At 32.4% G+C, this 21,485-nt stretch overlaps 1 protein-coding gene across 16 annotated transcripts in view; it reads left to right on the plus strand.

The window, feature by feature from the left end:
* The window catches only part of LOC124357111 (protein still life, isoforms C/SIF type 2), a 911,156-nt gene that overhangs the window by 627,724 nt on the left and 261,947 nt on the right, over positions 1 to 21,485 (plus strand). For all 16 annotated transcript variants that reach the window (XR_006921921.1, XM_046808566.1, XM_046808571.1 and 13 more), the window contains one exon: positions 12,856 to 13,001. Coding sequence is in view for 15 of the 16 variants with exons in the window: in XM_046808566.1 (XP_046664522.1) it covers positions 12,856 to 13,001 (146 nt within the window). In the remaining variant the exon portion in view is untranslated. The remainder of the gene's footprint in view (positions 1 to 12,855; positions 13,002 to 21,485) is intronic.

The following is a 21,485-nucleotide window of genomic DNA, read 5'->3' on the forward strand; positions in this document are numbered from 1 at the left end:
CGTAAGAAAGCGGCGATCATGCTCTGAATTATCTTGAGCTCTGTATTTTCTTGACATTTGTATTTACTAGGGCTGTGAGTTTTCGTTCTGAATGAAGATCGTATTCAAGTAAGGAGGCAGTTGGTTCAATATAACTTCGAGGTATTGGAACATATATATATATATATATATATATATATATATATATATATATATATATATATATACATTAATTAAATTTGTATAAATGGCAATAACCGAATTTAATTTCAATAAACATTGAATCACAAAAAGTACTTGCTCCACCGGGACTCGAACCCGGATCTCTCACTTGCCGGGTAATGTGGTACATTGTGTGTGTGTGTGTGTGTGTGTGTGTGTTTTAAATTATATATATATATATATATCATTTCACATTATAGGCGGAAGAGGCAGTCTTTTATGAAAAATGTATTGGTGCAGAAATGTACAGACGACAAATCACGGACAGATCGTACTTTTGTTATTCAACTCTTAACATACGAAATATTCCAAATGTAATAAGTAAACTTGTATTTTTATCTAATTCTTAAACTCAACACGAATTCTTAATATCCTCTATTATTATTGATTTTATTCGAATTTCAACAGTAATTCAACAGTGACCGACGAGGAGTCAGCCGGATAGTGTCGTTGTGTACACTATACCTTAAATCTCCTCCGATAATCGCTTTGAGTTTCAATCAATTTTGCATGAAGACTAAAATGTAACAATATTATTAAATGTTTGTACTACGGTGACAAACTTGTAAGCGTCTTGTTTTTAGTATATAAAAAGTTAAACATAAAAGATATTAGTCTGTTGTCAGTTACTATCATTCCAATGTTTTATACTACACTTAACACAGATTTGAATACCCATATGGTAAATACAAATTTTTGTTGTTTAATTTAATAACACTAATGGCAGTGTAATACGACATGAGAGACAGGTGGGGAGGGTGGTAGTGTATTACAAATATGGGGTAAAGTAGGTGTTTGTCTTGAGGCAAGAGTTATGTGGGTTAAGCAACGCTTTATTTACTTCTAAATCGTTGGTTAAAGTTTGAACTTTGCTTCACGTAATAATACTACCCTACCTCTATGCCACTGGTCAGAATATGGATCAGCCACATTGTGAGACTAATTAATTCATACATATAAAAATCTAACGGTGTCTGGCTGTCTTAATCAACCACCAAGAACTACTGGACCGATTGTGCTGTATATTACATGGGAATTTTTTGGTTTTACTAGTTCCAAGAAACTAAATGAATACAAACTACCAAATAATGGTAAATATGGAAATAATTACGTAAATGCAATATTTATTATACCAATATTGTCGAACCTTGTAAAATCTGTTAGCAAATGCAAACATTGTGACGAAACGGTTTGTGTCTCTTTAGCAGCAGATGAAAGCTATACTACTGGCCTATCTCATAGGCTTATCATATAGTGTAGTCAATGCAAAATGTCAGACACCTGTATTAGCTCTAATATTGTTCACAATTTACATGAAATAAATTTGAGATATGCTTACGCTCTTCGATCAATAGGAAAGGGGGCGAGGTAGGAAAATGTATTGTGCCGTTATGAACATTGCCCCACCTACCACCAGAATGGAGCGTTACTATGAAAGAATTTTCCCCAAAGCCACTACAGTTTGCGACACTTTTTTTAAGGAGATCAGCTGAGGAAGCAGTTCAAGAAAATAGTGGTGACAAAGACATAGCAGCAGCTCTTCATAGCATGTGGCAAAAGCGCGGTCATACAACTTTAAACGAGTGTTGACAGTGACTTCATTTGACACAGGTGTACCGTTATTATAGCACATATATTATATTAATTTGGAGCTAATACTTTATAAATCAAAACAACTTTTCGGAAATACTTGATGTATTCCGAATTAGAGTTCACCAAAATTTTAACAAAGTTTACAAACTTTAGATTTGATTTTCTTCAAAAACTTCTCACAATCGATCAAATATAATTAAGAGTCTGATCAAAAAAAGAATTAAAATTAAAATGAAACTAAAAATGTATACTTCTCCAAAAATGGTTTAAATTAACAAAATAAAATAAAAAGTTCTCTTCTCAAAATATTCAAAATCAATATAACACAAAACTTGATATTAACTTTACGACCAAAATTTAATTCACAATACTTCAAAAATTTAATTAATTCTCAGACTCTGTAATATGGGGAATTTTATAAATTTAATCACAACAGTATAAAATAAAATATATTAACTAAACGCTGGTACGGGACTTACTACTTTGAAGACTATGGAGGCTGATAGGAAACTAAAAACGCACTAAAGAAAATTAAAACTTGATTTAAATTTACACCCGATTAAAAGAATTACTCTAGATCCCAAAACTATAGGATTAGAGGAAGAAATACTGCTTCTCTACTGAGGTCTGCACCCTGTCGTCGAAACTTCAAGACTGCGCTCCCTCTCTCCACCCAACAGGTTCGGAACGTATCACCGTAGATAACACGATCAGCTGATTGACCGGTCTCGAACCAACAAACAATGTCCACGCACCGCGTCTAGTTAACAAAGAGCCTACTTCCTACCGCGATTCAGCATAAATAATTACGACTACGGTACACAGGTAAGGTGTTTGGATTTTGAATGCCTTTCCAAATTTTGCGTTTCTTGTGCCAGAAACCAGTACAAAGGCAAACCTGATGAACATAAAAAAGCGTGCAAATCTAATTATAAAGGCTCGAGCGGTGGAATGGAAGTAAAGGGTGCTGAGGCTGTGTGCAATTATAGGTCCGAGGCCAAGTTAGGTGTTCGATACACCAGATACCTGGAAGATGGCGATTCTAAAGGGTTTTCGGCTGTTTTAGAGAGTAGGCCATATGGAGAAGAGATGGAAATAGAGAAGCTAGAATGTGTGGGCTATGTCCAAAAACGCCTTCGCACAAGACTTAGGAATTTAAAGAAAGAAATGAAGGGGGAAAACTGAGTGATGTATTGGTTTGGATGGAGCAGGAAGACTAACTAATGCTGAAATTGATAATTTGCAACGTTATTACGGTGTAGCCATTAGGAATAATGCCACTGATGTTAAAAAATGAAAGATGCAGTATGGGCTGCGTAATTCCACAATATGTCGTCGGACCAAAATCCACGACATGAGCTATGCCCTAAAGGTGAGACATCGTAGTGTAAATTTAACAAAACACTTACCAATAAGAGTCAGTATAGTTATAAGAACTCTCTACCTGAGCCAGTTATGCTTGCTGTCAAGCCCATCTATAAAGCCCTTTCTAATGAAGCGTTATTGAAGCGTTGCTTACACGGTAAAACACAACACCCGAATGAAAGTGTCAACTAGCGCATCTGAAAAAGACAGCCTAAAATTGAATTTTTGGGACTAACAACACTCAAATTAGGAGTAACAGATGCAGTTACATGTTTTAATGAAGGTGCTGTATCAAAAATAAAAGTATTTCAGTTATTGGGTTTTGGGCCTGGAAATACACCGTGACAGGTCTAAAATCAATCGACCGCCGCGCGCCGCAGAATTTTAAAAGCAGACAAGGAAATAAGTGAACAAAATAAGAAGAAGAGAATTAGGAGAAGGCTTTAATTAAAAGGGCCAGGAAAGGAAATGAAAAAGAAACTGCTAAGGACTACTATGCTACTGTAGTGGCTTTTAAAAGGTAGGCTAAGAGTGTGATCTATCTAGTTCTTGCTTTAAATGCGTTTTTTCCGAAATTGTTACTTTTGAACATTCAGGTACTCATATCTCTAAAAGTAATAATGCTATAATACTGAATTTGTTTTGCATGTTCAGTATAAGATAACTGTCAGAATGTTATAACTATCCTTTTCCTTTGAACAATATGTCAAATAAAAATTCTAGAAAAATTACTAAAAATAAATTTTTGTATTCTATATACTAATTTAATTTTAATTATAATTTTAGTATTATTTATAATTTAAATTGCACTAAAGTAGTACATAATCTTTCAAATGTTTGTGTTAACATAACCATAGCTTCAACATGTGAGTAGTAAATCGTACCTAAATAAATCTATGTTCGCCCTTATAAATAACACTAGAAGTGCTAAGCGCTGATCTCCCCGTAATATTACATTTCAGTATTGATATATAAATTTCATTGTTTTATGTTCTAACGCTGCAAGTAATTTATATTTGAAATATTTAACATAGAGTGGTCTATATGTAATGATTATATTGACACTCTATGTACAAAACTACTGCAATAATGAAAATGGTGTTTAATATTTTCCTAAGAGAAATGGATGGATTAACAATGTTTTATTACTTAAAATCCTTTGTTATTGGCCTATGCAATTGTGCAAGCTCTTTGTATATTTACCATTATTAAGTCAGTATTTGTTTCCATGCAAATTGCATTGCATTGTTGGATTTAATGTGAATAAAAGACAATAAAACGATTCTAAAAACCTTCTTGCTTGCTCTTCGCGTTTTAATTAAATCGTTCCAATGTTAATGAAACTTTTTCATCGTCATAACGATATTTAACAAACTAAAAAAATATATTTTGGTTTTTTAATATATTAAATTAAAGGAATTCACGCAATCAATAAAGACTCAGTCTGTAAACTTAGTAGACCACTCTCAGGAGATAGCTAGGTGAATTATGGTTGTTACTAGTTTGTAAATTTCGTATACCTAAATAAGACAGGGATTGTAAGAATAATGTATGAAAAAATATTTTGTAATGCTCAAACATGAGATCCTCAATTCTAAATATTTATAAGTGGTCCCTTTATTGTGACACATCAATAGCTTTATTTCGCCTCTGTACTTTATGTACATATAAGGAACTATAAAATATAATTTAATGAAAAAAATGTAATAAATGTTGAAATTGTGAGAGGAAACTTTATGTACTTTAAATGTAGTAGAGTAGGTGAAATTTGACGTTCAAAAGTAAGATTCATGTTTCAAAAATATATAAGGTTTAGTGTATAAAGTACAATTCAAATAACAGACAGTAACTTTGAATGCGATGTTAGCATGCCATTTTAAACTCGTTATCTTTTATATTTTGAAGTATTGCTGAATTTATTTTGAGTTTTTATGTGGTTTTAACAAATATTGTTTGAATAATCATCTTAACCATCGTGATCACTTTACTTTTACAGATCTAATCACAGCCCAATAATATATATTTCTATCAGAACTCTAATATTTATGCATTGTTTTATGTAGCTTTTATGTCTTTTATTTTTCCTATATTATAGTTTTTAGTTAAAAATTATACCAGTAAAAAATTATTAAAAGTGAATTCCAAAAATAACTATCGTTCGTAACATTGTGAATAACGAGGAGTATTTTTGGTCACTTGTTTCCTTTTAGTAATTTGTATTTTTCTTACTTTTACTTCCTACATATCAACTTAAAAATCTATTAATGGTAAAAATTGCCAGGTAGAACGAACCACGGCTCATTACGTGCAGCAAACGTAAAGACGAGCTTATGCTGATGCAGTTGTTATCTAAACAGCCTGCTCGGAGAATGAGCCACATTATCTAGCGGTAGACAAGAGAATACGAAGCTGGTATCTGAAATGTCCCGGGCTTGAATGCTCTCTTGTGAACGTACTTATCGCTGAGCACTGCGTAACCGTGTACGAGTTTCCTGATAACATGTAAGAGCTGTTCCTAAACTGAAACGTGTTTTATGGTGATCTCTTCTGATGTTACTATCTCCAAAAATCTGAAAACATTTGTTATTTAATTGGTCTCCAAGCACATTTTGTAATATTCAATATTCATAAATTACTAAACCGGTTTTTAAAAGCTCTTGTGGCGCAAATTTCTAAGGAAATTTAATTACTTTTAAAATTACAATTTATAGTTTTCATGAACCCTAACTAACGTGCCATAATGGCAACTGTAAAAACATTTTGTAAATTAAATAAAAAATGGAATTGTTAAAATTTGTTGGTGCAAATTATTATTTGTGATGGAACAGAATAATTAATATACTTACAGGTAACATTCAATGATCAACGATAATAATGAAAGTATTAATATATAGGTAAAACGTCTTATTACTTTACATTTCTTGCTAGATAAATATAAAGAGTATTGAGGGACATGAGTTTTGTTATTTACTTACCAACTAAGTTTTGTACTGGTACAAAATTATTTAGGAAGGTCCTATTTAAAGTCTGGTTTATTTGGATCAATACTGTTGACATTATACTGTAGCGACTCTCCGTTTTGTTATTAATTATAAGGCTATCATATAGATAAGTGGTACATTTTATAATATATATATATATATATATATATATATATATATATATATATATATATATATATTGGTATGTTGATGTTCAACTACAAGTGTTAATATTATTCTAATTTGACATTGCCTCAAACACGACGATTCGAGAGCCAGAATTATTTACCTTCTTCTTCAAGTTTCCATTGATACATCTATGTTGAGTTTTGTGCTTTCTTTTGAGCTTCTTTTAGCCTTTACACTTTGTCTCTGGAATTTTGTTTTTGACGCAAAACTTGTCACCTTCGACTGCAATATGTTAATTGCTATTTTTGTTTTAAATGGTTTACCTCTATGTATGCGTAGCATTTGACAATTAAAGAAATTGTCGAATGACTGAAACATGACGATGCCTTATTTGTGATATTGAAAGTATTCGACTATGTTTCCCCGTAGCGAGAAAGAGGTTGAGGATGAATGATGCATGTTACAGGTGCATGCAGGATATTAACTTGCTGCATGACATATAGCATATTGACGTTCCGTGAACCCTAGTACATTTATGACAGGCTCCTTTTCCGTGTCGAGATGTCTCAGCGCGGGACTCGCCATTGTGGGACCCTTCACCTTCCTAAAGAGAATTGACGGGGAGAGGTTTTTGATAATTTGGCCCCACTTGAACAACAGGCTCTTCGATCACTTTAAATCACTGTCGAGCTGTACCTTCAAAGTTAAACTTTAAAAATGTGCTACGGTGAAAGCTCAATTATGCCGAGGTAATTATTTTACTAATGGTTAAGTGAATAGTTATTATGGAAATCTAATGTATCTAAGAAACGCTAGTGAATAAAGGTAACATATTTGGTTTGATCTTTAACGATGAAATGTCAATTAATCTGTTAACATTTAGAATCATCGAGTACGAATGAGCTTAAAATAAGAAGTGCTTATCTTGCACAAGCCGGGAGCAACAAACATTATTGTCAGTCGAGAGGCATCAGATGTTTTGACATGTTTGTTGCTGTCAGGTTGTGCAAACGTACCTTTAACGTGCTTGTGCTTGCTTAAGCGTTGATAGATTTTGTTAAAAAAGTACTGGTGCAATTGTAATAATAATAGTAAAATATCTCTCATAATCTTATAACTATAATGCTTTTTTTATTTTCGTTTGTTATTTGGCATTAAACATTTTTCAACAGAACCCATTTGGTATTATTAAGACTAAAAATTATAATTTTTCAAGTATTGTACAAAGTTTGATATCAGTAGATTTTATAGTTCTAGAGAAAATAACTTTACTATAAACGTTAGGGGACCCATTTCACGAACTGTGTTTTTATGAAATTGTTTGTTTGGAATTATAAGTACTATCACCCAAAGAAGGTTGTAACACAATTTTTTTAATACTATCTCGTATATATAATCATTTCGTGTGGTGCTATATTAAAGTTAAATCATATATAATAGTATTGCAGGAGTATAAACGTCCCGTAAACTGTAATTGTGTCTTACAAGTGGATACGTATCTTGTGATTTATGTTATGTTACTAAATAACGTGTATCATTTCCTGTTCGCAATGTACAGCCAATAGTATTGCAGGAGTATAAACGTCGCGTAAACTGTAATTGTGTCTTACAAGTGGATACGTATCTTGTGATTTATGTTATGTTACTAAATAACGTGTATCATTTCCTGTTCGCAATGTACAGCCAATAGTATTGCAGGAGTATAAACGTCGCGTAAACTGTAATTGTGTCTTACAAGTGGATACGTATCTTGTGATTTATGTTATGTTACTAAATAACGTGTATCATTTGATGTTCACAATGTATAGCCAATAGTATTGCAGGAGTATAAACGTAGCGTAAACTGTAATTGTGTCTTACAAGTGGATACGTATCTTGTGATTTATGTTATGTTACTAAATAACGTGTATCATTTCCTGTTCGCAATGTACAGCCAATAGTATTGCAGGAGTATAAACGTCGCGTAAACTGTAATTGTGTCTTACAAGTGGATACGTATCTTGTGATTTATGTTATGTTACTAAATAACGTGTATCATTTGCTGTTCACAATGTATAGCCAATAGTATTGCAGGAGTAAAAACGTCCCGTAAACTGTAATTGTGTCTTACAAGTGGATACATATCTTGTGATTTATGTTATGTTACTAAATAACGTGTATCATTTCCTGTTCACAATGTACAGCCAATAGTATTGCAGGAGTAAAAACGTCCCGTAAACTGTAATTGTGTCTTACAAGTGGATACGTATCTTGTGATTTATGTTATGTTACTAAATAACGTGTATCATTTCCTGTTCACAATGTACAGCCAATAGTACTGCAGGAGTATAAACGTCCCGTAAACTGTAATTGTGTCTTACAAGTGGATACGTATATTGTGATTTATGTTATGTTACTAAATAACGTGTATCATTTCCTGTTCACAATGTACAGCCAATAGTATTGCAGGAGTATAAACGTCCGACAGAATCCGAGTTGGAAGCTTTTTAAGAGGATCTTCAGATGAAACCTCTGCAATCCAATTTCCTTTCTCAACCACAATAAAAGTTCCGTACGGTACGACATCGCTGTATTTATGTTTTAACCATCGTCTTTACGTAAACCTAGTGCCTTTCGTCAATAGTGGTATTGTCTTCAATCGATGATTTCGTGTTCCTTAAAAAGTGTTTTTTCTTACCAGTTGATTTAAACAATATCTTGTGTTTCATAGCATTAGAGTTCAACAGCTAATTTTCATTATATCTTTAAGTGTCAAATTCGCGACATAAAACGCGTTATCTACTTACTCAACCCAAAATCAAATACCATAATAGTAGTAAGAGCCTAAACGCAATTTATTGGCTGAGCTTTAGCGAAGGGAGCTGGTAAAATTTCATTTCTATCTGTTTGTGGATCTATTTTTCTGATTTCAGCACGATATATGAGAAATGAACTGACACATAAACTTGAAATTTTGCACTGAGCTTGATTTCTATATAAGAAAACCTGAGTTCGATGACCGTGCACGTCACTGCATTGAATTTCGCTGGCCGTTAGCGAATATAGTCGATAAATAAATCTGTAAAAAAAACTCAATACACCCCATGTGAGATTCAATTATGTGACATATGGACACATGTAGCCTAACTATCCCAACATCCTTCTATCGGTGAAAGTCTACAACCTGGTTTTCGTGAAATAAATAGAGGAATTTTTCATAAGGTAAAAATCGACCTTCAGTTATGCTAATTTTGCTGGAGGTCGAAATGTATAGTATTAAACATTTACAGGTAAATCATAAATCCAAAATAATACTTTTATATAGCTTGATACATAAAACCAATCGGCAGACAAAACAGTTTTACCGCTGTCTGATAATTACATAAAAATACTGAAACCCAGCTGAAAATACTGAAAAAAATTTATAACTCATATTTTAAACTCTTTGGATAGGTACCCTCATATTTTGGCTTTTATATAAACCTTTCATCAGTTGTGTATTTTTACAATTCAAATTGGTTCTCGGTCCTGGACTATGATAATTCCAGATGAAGACCTGAGCCACAGTCATTCAAGAGATTTCATTTCTTCACAGTCCATCAGCCAACTCTTGGCTGACGGTTTACATGTAAACTTCAAGTAGTTCCTTCTTACACGATTGGCTACAGTTTTCTTACATCTGTGAACTTTTCATAGGCATGTCAGTATCAGTTTTATTTCAAAGATAAGTTTTTACCTTTTTTCACAGTAATCAACAAGTACAGTGTTTAATAAGATATTTTCCCTTCCGTACAACACGTACATTTAAAACTTTAAAACCTTGATAATATCAATTATAATAAATAATCATACAATTTCACGTACGACCTGTAATATGTTAGGCAATCAATGTTCCGATTTAAAAGCATTAAGTTACAGTATTCAAAATTTTATTACTTGAATTCTTTTCTTTTGTTTAGTTGTACTTTGTTTCGTATACTTTTTAAGACTCTTGTATAATCATACACTTTGAAACTCTTTAATATATTTTGTTTAATTCATAAACAACGTGTTTGTGTATATTAACGCTTAAACAATATAATTACGTATTTTATCAAGCACTCCTAAGAACTGTTCTGTAACCTAAAGTCATGGATGTGTTTGTGTACCTACGGGCTTCGGGGTGAAGTAATTAAATTCGTGATATAAAGATATTATAACGACTTCCCACTTTTTAAACACGAAATTTGATTTAAATGACTGTCTTAAGTACTTTACACCTGGTATAGTCAATGAAATTTTCCATATACAAAATAATTTTTAAATAGTAAGAAACGAAATAAAAGTTATAATTTTCAGATTCTATGATTTCGTTATAATACGGATGGTTCCAAAATTTCTTGCTTAGACCGCAATGAAATATTGCTAACACAATTAAAATCATATGGTATTTTCACCTTGGTGCAGTAAACTGTCTTCACTTAATGTATGAAACTGGCACACAGTTATGCACACCGCTCATTAAGATATGCAGTAAAAGGTGGAAAGGAGAGGTGTTCAGTCATTGGTTAAGACTCGCCCAATGAGGGATCGATATCAGTTATCAGTGATCATATCAAAGTGATTTATCAGCAATCAATACAACTGATTAGTAATAAATATTACTTCTTTATTACAGACATCCAGTTTTTGCGAAAGTTATTCTGCCCGTTTTTTTACAGTTATTTCTTTATATTTAAGGTGTCACGTATTATTCTTGGATGATATTTTCAAGCAGCATTTTTGTTTTGTTTAGTTCTAAAACAATTGCCTGTTTTTGTTTCTGTGTCTGAACGTTTTGTGTCTCAATGTAGACTGAGCCACTGCCGTTGAGCTGCACTTAACTTTATATTACTGCATCTTCTATCATTCAACATTTTTTAACTAAATATGTCTTCCCACAGCGATTCCATAATATACACGGTAGAAATAAGCCACACCACGTGTCGTAAGAGTCTTCGTTAAGGTTACATGCAAAACATTAAACTCTATATCTCATTTACTTTTCGAGATGTCCTGCGGACATATATACTCAATCTTTCTTGACAATTTCCCAAATGATACATCATAGAAGTCATTCTAGTACACATAAAGATTCGTGCAAAATTTTAGATCTAGATATAAAATCGATCTGCAAGATTTGAGTTTATTAAATTGTATTTTATAAAATTATTTGAACAATGAAAAGTCAACACACCAAGTCACTATAAAATTACGTACGTTTTGCTTAGTTAGGTTATATGGGGTAACTTATCACGTTTGAATCTCTTATGTATCTATTGAGTTTCTTTAAAAATGTATTTATTCTTCTATTTTCTGGTTGCCTTAATGGTTATCCAGAATGCCAATGTAATAATAATATTTGATAACGCTCAGCCACATGCCACATCCCCTAGATGCAAATGTACCATCATCTAACACAGTGTTCCTTATATAAAAATGTAGCTTCATGTACAATTTCAAGTCTGTAAGTCAGTTCGTTTGCGAGATATTGTATGGGCAGACGTACATACATATACACATACATACATACATATACAGAGAGACAGAAATAAACTTGGTGCAGCCTTATGAGTAATATGCTTCGCTAAAGCTCAGCCTATCACTACATCACTGGCTCAGCCCGATTTAATATCTTATTTGGCTTCCCACAGCGAGGCCTTAGTATATTAACTTATTAATTGTTTTAGTAATTTTTCGATGTAGTGTGAACTCGGGATCTTAAATTATAGTCGTGGCAGCGGCTATGTTCATTTGTATAACTAAGAACGAAGACTAAGCATAACATTACATTCCGATACGTATTGTCAGTGAACAACGGGAAGAAAATATCGCATACAGGGTGTTTACAAGCTTAATGTGGCTGATATTACGCGTCATGGCACAATTATGTATTCTACCGTGATAAATATTATCCAAGATTACAGTTTAACAATTTGTTTCTGTAAAATGTATTATAAAAAAAACGATTCTATCTATGAAACAATAAAGTTACGCGTCATAGAGGGCTAGTACAATTGGTGTTTACGACGTACACTACTAGACTAATAAATCTTAAGACTGAATCCGTTGGCACCAATGGAACGAGAAACGCATTAAGTTTATTAGCTGTTAGGTAATGTCACAAGTGCAAGTTGTATATAAAGCATAATACGGAATAATAGTAAGTATATTGAGAGATATATGTTTACATCAAGCAATCATTTGTAAGTGTTTAACGGGAACTTAGAAGAAATGTTATTGAGGAACCTCCCAGTAATCACTCCGTTCGCAATTGGTACTTAAATCTTAAGACGAATGAGTGCATTAAATTTGTAATAAGATTACAACAGCCGTTGAAGCATTCAACCGAGACACTCTTGTAAAATTTTTATAAGAGCTCGGTTATAAACGTGATATTTGTCGTGGCACGAAGAGGTACCACGTTGAACTCCTGAGTATAAATCGTAACCATAACAGTTATTATTGTAATAAATCAAATCAGATGTATATGCACGAAACGAGCTATGGCAGATACATATATAGAAACTCAATGATCTCCTGTAATGCACCGAACGAGAATACTGTATCCAGGAAATCATTGTTCCAGATGTCGGATGATGACCGGATGTCACTGACGACTGCTGTCAGTGACGAAGAGGACGCCGAGAGTGTACACAACTCGCCGTACCGCGCCAAACAGACCGGCACGGCCGCTGCCTCCTTCAACTGTACTGGGGCAGTCAGGAAAGCTGGGTAAGTTCTGCTGCTTGTATTTTAAAATATTATACAGGGTGACCAGACGCAAATTCCTATGATAGGAAGGACTTCGCAAAAGTAAGGACTTTTGGGTTTGAAAAATAAGGACAGTATTAAAAATTCTTTAAAAAAACGCACAACTGTATTGCTTATAATTCAAATAAAAAAAAAAAAACTGAATTTGGATTTGTTTGACATATGAATTGAAAAATAAAACGAATTTATATTATTAAAGTGTATAATGATTGATAAAAATATCATTTACGCTATTGTTTTGAATGTGGCATAAGATTGAATTATTTATTGTTAGAGGTTTTCTCTTTAAAAATTATAACTGATTTGAACCTAATTTTTCGAACGATATTAAAAATAAAATTTGCGAAATAATTGGAATAAATTTATTGTATTGGTTGTATTACAACCAAATTATTATCATTCATAATACTTCAATAAGGAGAAGGAGAAGCGCCAGTGCATCTGAGCGGACAGAAACAAAAGTGAGTCAGTGACACTATATAGATAACACACAACATATAACTGAATCTAACAGCATAACTAATACCATGGCATTACGTGTTCACTGCAATAATTTTTCATGGTCTACGAAATTTTTATATTCGGAACTTTGAAACTCGCAAGAATTTTTTAACGTAATGCTAGTATTTTTTTTAACACTTAAGCGTTCGCTAAAAAAACCAAAAGATTTTATAAATTTTCAAAAACCTGGAGAACAAGAGGACAAACATTAAAAAAAGAGAACATGTCCTCCTAATGCTGACGTCTGGTCACCTTGATCATGGATGATGGACCATTCAACTCATCCAATCAATTATGCTACCAGTTATGCTACAATTGGTGTCATTGATTGGAATAGAAACAGTGAAACAGATTGTTTTATTCTCATTATAAATACAGTTGCAGTTATGTGACGGAATTGAGGAATTAGAAAAATTGTAAGTTTTTTCAATTCAATGAAAATAGCAGCAGACCATTCTACTTTACATCCATAACACTCTTACCACTGACCTACACAACACTGGAAACATTTCCACAACTATTTGTACAGTTTAGAGGCAAGTACATTGTAACAGTCGTTACTTCATACGAGACTGATAAAACAGAATATGTAAATGGCTGTGCTATAATTATACTTCATATCTCAGGTCATGATCGGGTTAATGCTCTGATAACATTACTATCAGGATTGTCCCAGACTATTACATCAAAGGATATTGTGTGGCGGTATGAAACAGCGTGTATACTGGTGTGTAAGTGACCCTTAATTTAGGTGAATCAATGACTTCAAGTTTCGTACTAATTTCGTGTTTTCCAGCTATAAAATCTAGGAGCATGAATGTTACATTGGTATAGTACGTATATATAATATCAGCATCGTATAGCACTGACTTATTATTCGACCCGGGTTTATCAGTAATAATTACCACTGGTGTATCAGTAGCGTGTAGCTAAGATATGACAGTTTCGTGTAGGCAAAGTGTATCAGTGTCGTGCTGTAAGATTGTTCTACTGTCGTATAGTACGGATGTCTACAGGGCGGTCTTTTTACCTGCTCACCATTGTGATCTAGAAAACTATAAATCTGACAGCATACAGTGAATAGGGAACCTGTCGTTCTTGTTTAATTGGAAACGTTTAAGATACGTATTCCAAACTTTTAAGAACTGTCACCATTTTCTAGTGTGGTGGTCAAATTTGTTTGTATAATGGAACACTCTGTATTTTATTATATTCTTCAAATATAAAGTAATTTCAAAGTATAAAAATATGTAATAATAAAAGTAAATAAAAATTTCAAATGACCACGATCTTAAAACGTTTATTGGTTAATAATAGCAAACTCAACGAAGCTATACACAAATTCTATCTCTGTAGCGCGTTTATTTAGAACATATTGAATACAACACAATAGCTCTTGTGTTAACAATTATTCCACCTTAATTAAATACTCTATATATCGAAACAATTTAAATATTAAAAGCTGTATATAATTACTTAATATACTTTAAAAATGTATCGCTTTTGGTTCAATGTTGTGAATTAATTGGGTTAACATTTTGGCACGAACGCAAACGGAAGAAATCTTAAAATGTTTTATTGGTTAATACTGGCTAACGAACTTATCCAAGGTATCATAAATATTGCCACTGTGCCAAGTTTAGTTTGGATATATTTTGTTAATTGTGGTAGTTGTTGTGTTCATAAGCTCGCGTTATATTGCATAAGACCATATATATTCGGATAATGGTAGTTTTTGTTTCTTGAGATCGTAATCAGAGAAAATGAAAAAAAGAGAAAAAATTAGAAAAATCGTCGGTAATTCCCGTCAGGGCGATTGCAATAGGCAAATTTCTATGAACTCTACCTAGGACCAAAATATAAACAAAGAGTTTACTGCTCTTTTTCGACTTTACGTGTGGTGTTTTCAAAAGCGAGAAATAATTTTTCCATACAAGAATACGCTAGTAATATTTTTATGAAAAACATATATTATATGAGCTCATTCATTTCAATGCTCATTCACTTATTTACAATTAAAATATTAATTTAGTTACTTGGTAACGTATTTATAAACAAGCTGGATTTTAAAACTAATCAAACTATCGTTAATTTGTAGTGGAGAATAATAATTTATGTATTGTAATATAGTGTATTAATTTTATTACGCTGTAATGTATCTTGTGTGTGTGTATTATCACCTACCGATGTGGTATTCCTAAGAGAAAAAGTGATAGATCGGTGATGAGGGGCATAATTCCTGTCCCTTGACAGTGATGAGTTTCCTATTTTCCTGATGGGTAGATTGAATAACGGCCGCGGAAGGTAAAATCATCTCGTTGACTGATGATGTCTTGTAAGCAGAACGTGTTCTTAGAGATCGTGCAACTCAAGATATCAAATTATTACTTGCCTGTATAATCTGGTAAAAATAATCTGCAGCTAAATATGTTTACCTGCTTTGTACACCGGATTTGTAATATGGGTGTTGATTATATTTTTGAAATAAAATCTTGTAAATTATTACTAAATATGTGAGATGGTGAAGGATTAGTCTTATAAGGACTGAAATATACGCCGAGTATTTGAATAAAACGCGATTCCCCGTATCTTAAGTGGCTTTTATTTAATACCTTTAAGTCATATATGTTGGATACTACTTAAATACAAGATGCTAGTTAAAGTAATTTTATGGAATAAAAAATATAACTTGAAAATGGAAACATGAATAACAACCAAAACACATAATGTAAATTTTGAATGGATTTAATTTTGCGTGATTTTGCTTACGTATGTTTTTACATAAAAATTACGGAATTGAAATATTTTACGGTTATTTTTTATTTTATCAAATAAATTTTACCATATTAATGGTGTCTAAATTAGACTAAGCTTAATATGGATAGTTATGATGCATCGCGGTTTATAGGCACCCAGTGAGTACAATGATTAAAATTTTTCCATACGACTTTTCATATTTCCATAATGCGTTGGATTTAGTGGAAATTAAATTCATTTTACGTTCCATCCGATAATGGAAGGAGCTGTACGCATACTCAGTGTTTTTAACAAGTGATGTTTCGTTTTAATTGTTTTCAACCATAGCATGTTGTTTCTACCAAAAGGTAAAAAATGTGACGGATTGGTATACATTTACAGGTGGAATTCAACCTCTCTTCCAAAGAGAGGGAACATTTTCTTATAATTTAATTTTGGAAAAAATATAAATAGCTATTAAATAAACATATTTTTGTCTAACCCAATAGCTCAATAACGTTTGTTTTTTATTGTGTACGATCTGTGTCTAAGTCTAGGTTGTCAAAAGGAATCAAGACTGCGATTTTTCAGTGGTTATTAAAACTTCAATGCGATTTGGGTACCAGCACTTATCGTATAATTCCATTCCTTTCCTAAGATTATATTTTTTCGTTCATTTCCGTTTATTCTTCTGGACATTTAAACTATTAACGTTTGGTATAATATTTTGTTTCATAACATTTCAATATTTTCCTGTGGAACATTTATTTTCAAACAATTGTTTATCCTAATTTAAAAGGATTCACGTTTAGAAAATTATTATATTTTCTTCTACTACAATATCAAAGAAAATCTTTAAATATATAGAAAGAATCCATTAAAATATTAATTAAAACATATGTGCCGAGAAAATATTTCAGTTAATAACTAATATATATATATATATATATATATATATATATATATATATATATACATATATATCTATATATATAAAAATGAATGTTTGTATGTTTGTCCTTTATGGAATCGTGAACTATTGGACCGATCATGATGAAAATTTGTACGTATATGTATTTTTCCACGGAGAAGGTTTATAAGCTATGCCCATCCCTTTCCCGATTCAGGATTCCGCCCCACTGGTTACAGAAATACCCATAAGAAATGCATTGCAGCAAACATATGTTAACGTCTTTTCAAATTTTTAATCAGCTGTTCTTTGTAAACATATATTACACTTATAGTTTTAAAGCATAGAGTAAGCTTAAGAGAAACGACAAATTTTGTTTAAACTGTTTTTGCAATCACTGTTAAACATAGACTTTACTATCCAGATAATACAATTCAAATTTGACGTAAAAATTCACCTTATATTCACTGCAATATTTATTTAATATAAACCATGCTCATGCTTGATCAGAAGAGTAATGCAGATATCATAATTACTATCTTACGTTGGCTACAAATATAAAGAATGTTATAAAATCAACCTTGGTTGTTTTTTTTGACAGAAGTATGGTTCTCAAAACTCCGTGTGTACATATTCTCTCGATCGAGACAACAAAGCAAGCTCAATCGTGGCATCGGAGATATAACTAATTTAATCTAAAATTTATTATAGTAAAAAAAAAAAATTACTAAGTAATATAAGGACTTCGGTTCTTAAGATTTGCGTGCGAAGCCGTGGGTAACAGCTAGATAGAGGCAGGAATATGGTACATACCTTCATAATACGCCCAAGAGGCTCACGATGGAACGACTATTAATTATCTCAGCAATGTTTAGAATGTGATAGAAAAAGAATAAGTGAATATAGTGTACTGTTTTCAACGGGAAATTGCGTGCGAAGCCGCGGGCAACTTTTGCAAAAAATTATTGAAATGCGCAGCAAAGCGCGCCGGGCCCGCTAGTATATATATATATATATATATATAAATGAATGTTTGTGTGTTTGTCCTTTATGGAATCGGGAACTTTGTGGCCGATTATTATAAAAATTTGTATGTATATGTATTTTTTCCGCTGAGAAGGTTTATATGCTACGCCCATTGATGTAACTCGCCACCAGACGGCGTTGCAAAAGATAAAAGTTTTCCAATCGCCTGCACATTATAAACTGCAATTGCAAGGCAGTTACGTATATTTAACTGCCAAAAAATATTTGAAGGCGCTAAGTTATGATGTATATTTGTCTTTAAAATAAGTTTCTGGTTGAACTTAAAGGTTGAGTGTTAGACCACTTTATAATAAAGGACATGTACGTGTACAATACACTTTTGATAGATGTTCATGATCGTGACATCAAGGCAAACTCTACATTGGCGATGGAAATATAATGTACTTGAACCAGAAATGCTCTTACACGGGCAAAGCTTACGAAAAGCGTGCGAAGCCGCGGGAAACAGCTAGTATCCTTATAAAATGCGATCTAGGTACTGGTTTTGTACACGTTTCATTTTTTTTTTTTACTTGGCTATTTCTATAAGAACATCACAAAACCCCATATTTCCTATTATTAACAGGGCAGTTAATTTGCTGTCTCCGTTACGGACTGCGGATCGAGTACTGTAATAAAAGTAAGGAAGAGTAACATTAATACCAGAATAACTCCTTAGTCAATACAGACACAGCAATTATGTCGCAACTTATTATTATCCCGACCAGAACTCCCTCCTCAGCCCTTTCCCCGTTGTTATTCCTGTACTCGGTTATTTTCATCGTCATCAATAATCTGATACAATTCCTCTTCTATTTTTACATCCGATCCTGCCAATGCTTATATAAAAAGAGGTGCTGTTGACTCGTAACCACTCCTAACCATGTCGTCAACGTATGTTTGAAATTTGTAAAATCATTCTTGACTTATTGTTTAACTTACTTTTAAATCAACTACAATTCATAAAATTATAGACACACAATTTCAAATATAAAAACCGAAAATAATATGGTTATTATTAGCCAAATATAATTTAAAACTGTTAGAATTAGTGAAAGTAGTTTCATTTACTAAAACTCTTGCATTGTTTTTTTATATTTTTTATAGACAATTTACTGACCCAAAACCACTGTAGACTTTACTTGGGGTAGGGACACTACATTAAAAATATAGAATGGCCTTCGAATCATACTAATGAGACATTATAATAGTATGAATACCTATTTTTAGCTTAAAACTTCCTAATAATGCTAAAAAAACACATAAACAGGGTTTGCTGGATATATACGAAAATCCTCTCAAAAAGTAGCGAAATTTCATCTTAATTTTTAACTAAAATTCATCCGCACTCTAATCTATTTGAAAATCCCAAATGAAAAGATTTCTTCTCTGGGGAAGCTTTTACCCTGTCTAATCTACGCATAACTAGCATCATTGAAGATAATCTAGGCATATTCAATTAGTTACAAAAGCAAACTTACTACCTTTCGGAATATTGTATATTGGCGAATAAAAACTTGTACCCTCGTATGTCAAATCATTTTAAAATTACATTAAGCTGATAAATATTTTCCAAAACCTCCAGTGGTTGTCTTATAAAAAAACTTTTCACATACCCACATAGTGGTTTGAAGACTCTCACTGAATCTGAATTTCGAAATAGAAATCTATGGTTATAAACAGCCCTCTATATAGCCCGGTGGAAGACCATACTCCACATTACTCATTGGAATTTTTGCAGGGGAAAGTTAAAATTAAATATTAATTCTTTATACCATCTTATAAGAAAAAATCATTCTGATTTTGGTCACTTGAGAAACCATCTACATCTCAAAGTCGCCGCCACTGTCGCATCGTAAGTCGAGTATTCTAAAGTTACATGCAATGTACAAAAAAATTATTCTCCTCCTTACAATTTAAATTTTCCTCAAAAGTATGTCATCCGAAATAAAATACTTTAGAAACAAGTAATACACTGGATTTCAAACACTTAATATGTCTGGTGCAAATAGAATGTTTTACATTCACTAGAAATTACTGTTTCTAGTACAAATGGAATGTTTTGCATTAACTGCATTCTGCATTTTATCAGACAGTGTTAAAATAAAACAAAGAAAATGTGTCGGTGGGTAAAATCCAGTCAGCCGCAGCTGCTTTGATTGGTTTGTACAGCAGTAATCATTGTGATTTCCGCCATGATTGGACACTTGTTGTTGCAGCAGAAAGGATAATTTGGCCCAACAGCCATTAAGAGTAAATAAAACGGTTCCTCGCAATGACATGAAACAAGCGTTCGCACTGCGATGTGCCATTTCGCGATAGGACTTAAACTTTGTATTCGCTTCTCTAACCAAATGTTCTTTCACATTGAATAGTTGTACCAAACGTAATAGTGGTGATGACTTTCAATGACATTGGTTCTTGTCGCAACTTTGTGAACACAACAAGGCGATCAAGTCCAAGTTTATTAGGCTATAATTTGCAACCGTCCTTTTTAGAATTAAAATAGTTACCCAAAATTGGGAATGGTCTGAAGTTCAAATGAGAAAACTAAGTGAATGGCACAATAAACTGTCGGTTTCTGGTCAAAAAAACAAACTTGATTTTTTTCTAAATGCTTTGAGTACCTACCCTAACTTAAAGATAACTGTTTTATTCTCGTGCAAGTTAATTCATGAAGAGTACTCCAAATAACTTATCAATTAGGCAAGAAATAACTTAATGAGAGAAAACTTTGCGTTATAATAAAATAATATTATCTTAAATGGCATGAATCACGAAGTTGGAAAGTCACTCGTATTTATAATGCAGGAACTTGTCCTAATTTTTATATCCAAATTACTCATATAAAAAGTAAATACCTAGTCAGCAATAAATTAAAATCTACTTGCGTCTCCAGGCCTTGCTGAGTCCTATATTCGCTTAAAACATAAAGAGATCATTTTCATGCCAAAATTAAATTCAGTTTTATTTACGAGCACTAGCACTCGTCATTTGAACGTGTCGAAAACAATTGTACTTCTGTACAGCTTTCACATCATTTTTAAGTAAACTTAAGGATGTAAAGATTGATACACTTCTTTTAAATGCCTTTTATATTATTAATTATTACATTAAGTTTTCTGAAGTAAAATTTAGTTATAATGCAGTGCTTATAAAAGAAATAAAAGTAAATTAGATCACTCTCGATTTCAGTTAATTATTTTTTTTTATTTATAACCCTCACTTGTACAATAGTTTCAGTTGCGTGCTGTATGCAAAATTGTTTTTGA

The sequence above is a fragment of the Homalodisca vitripennis genome, chromosome 3 (assembly GCF_021130785.1).
Source record: "Homalodisca vitripennis isolate AUS2020 chromosome 3, UT_GWSS_2.1, whole genome shotgun sequence".
Classification (NCBI taxonomy): domain Eukaryota; kingdom Metazoa; phylum Arthropoda; class Insecta; order Hemiptera; family Cicadellidae; genus Homalodisca; species Homalodisca vitripennis.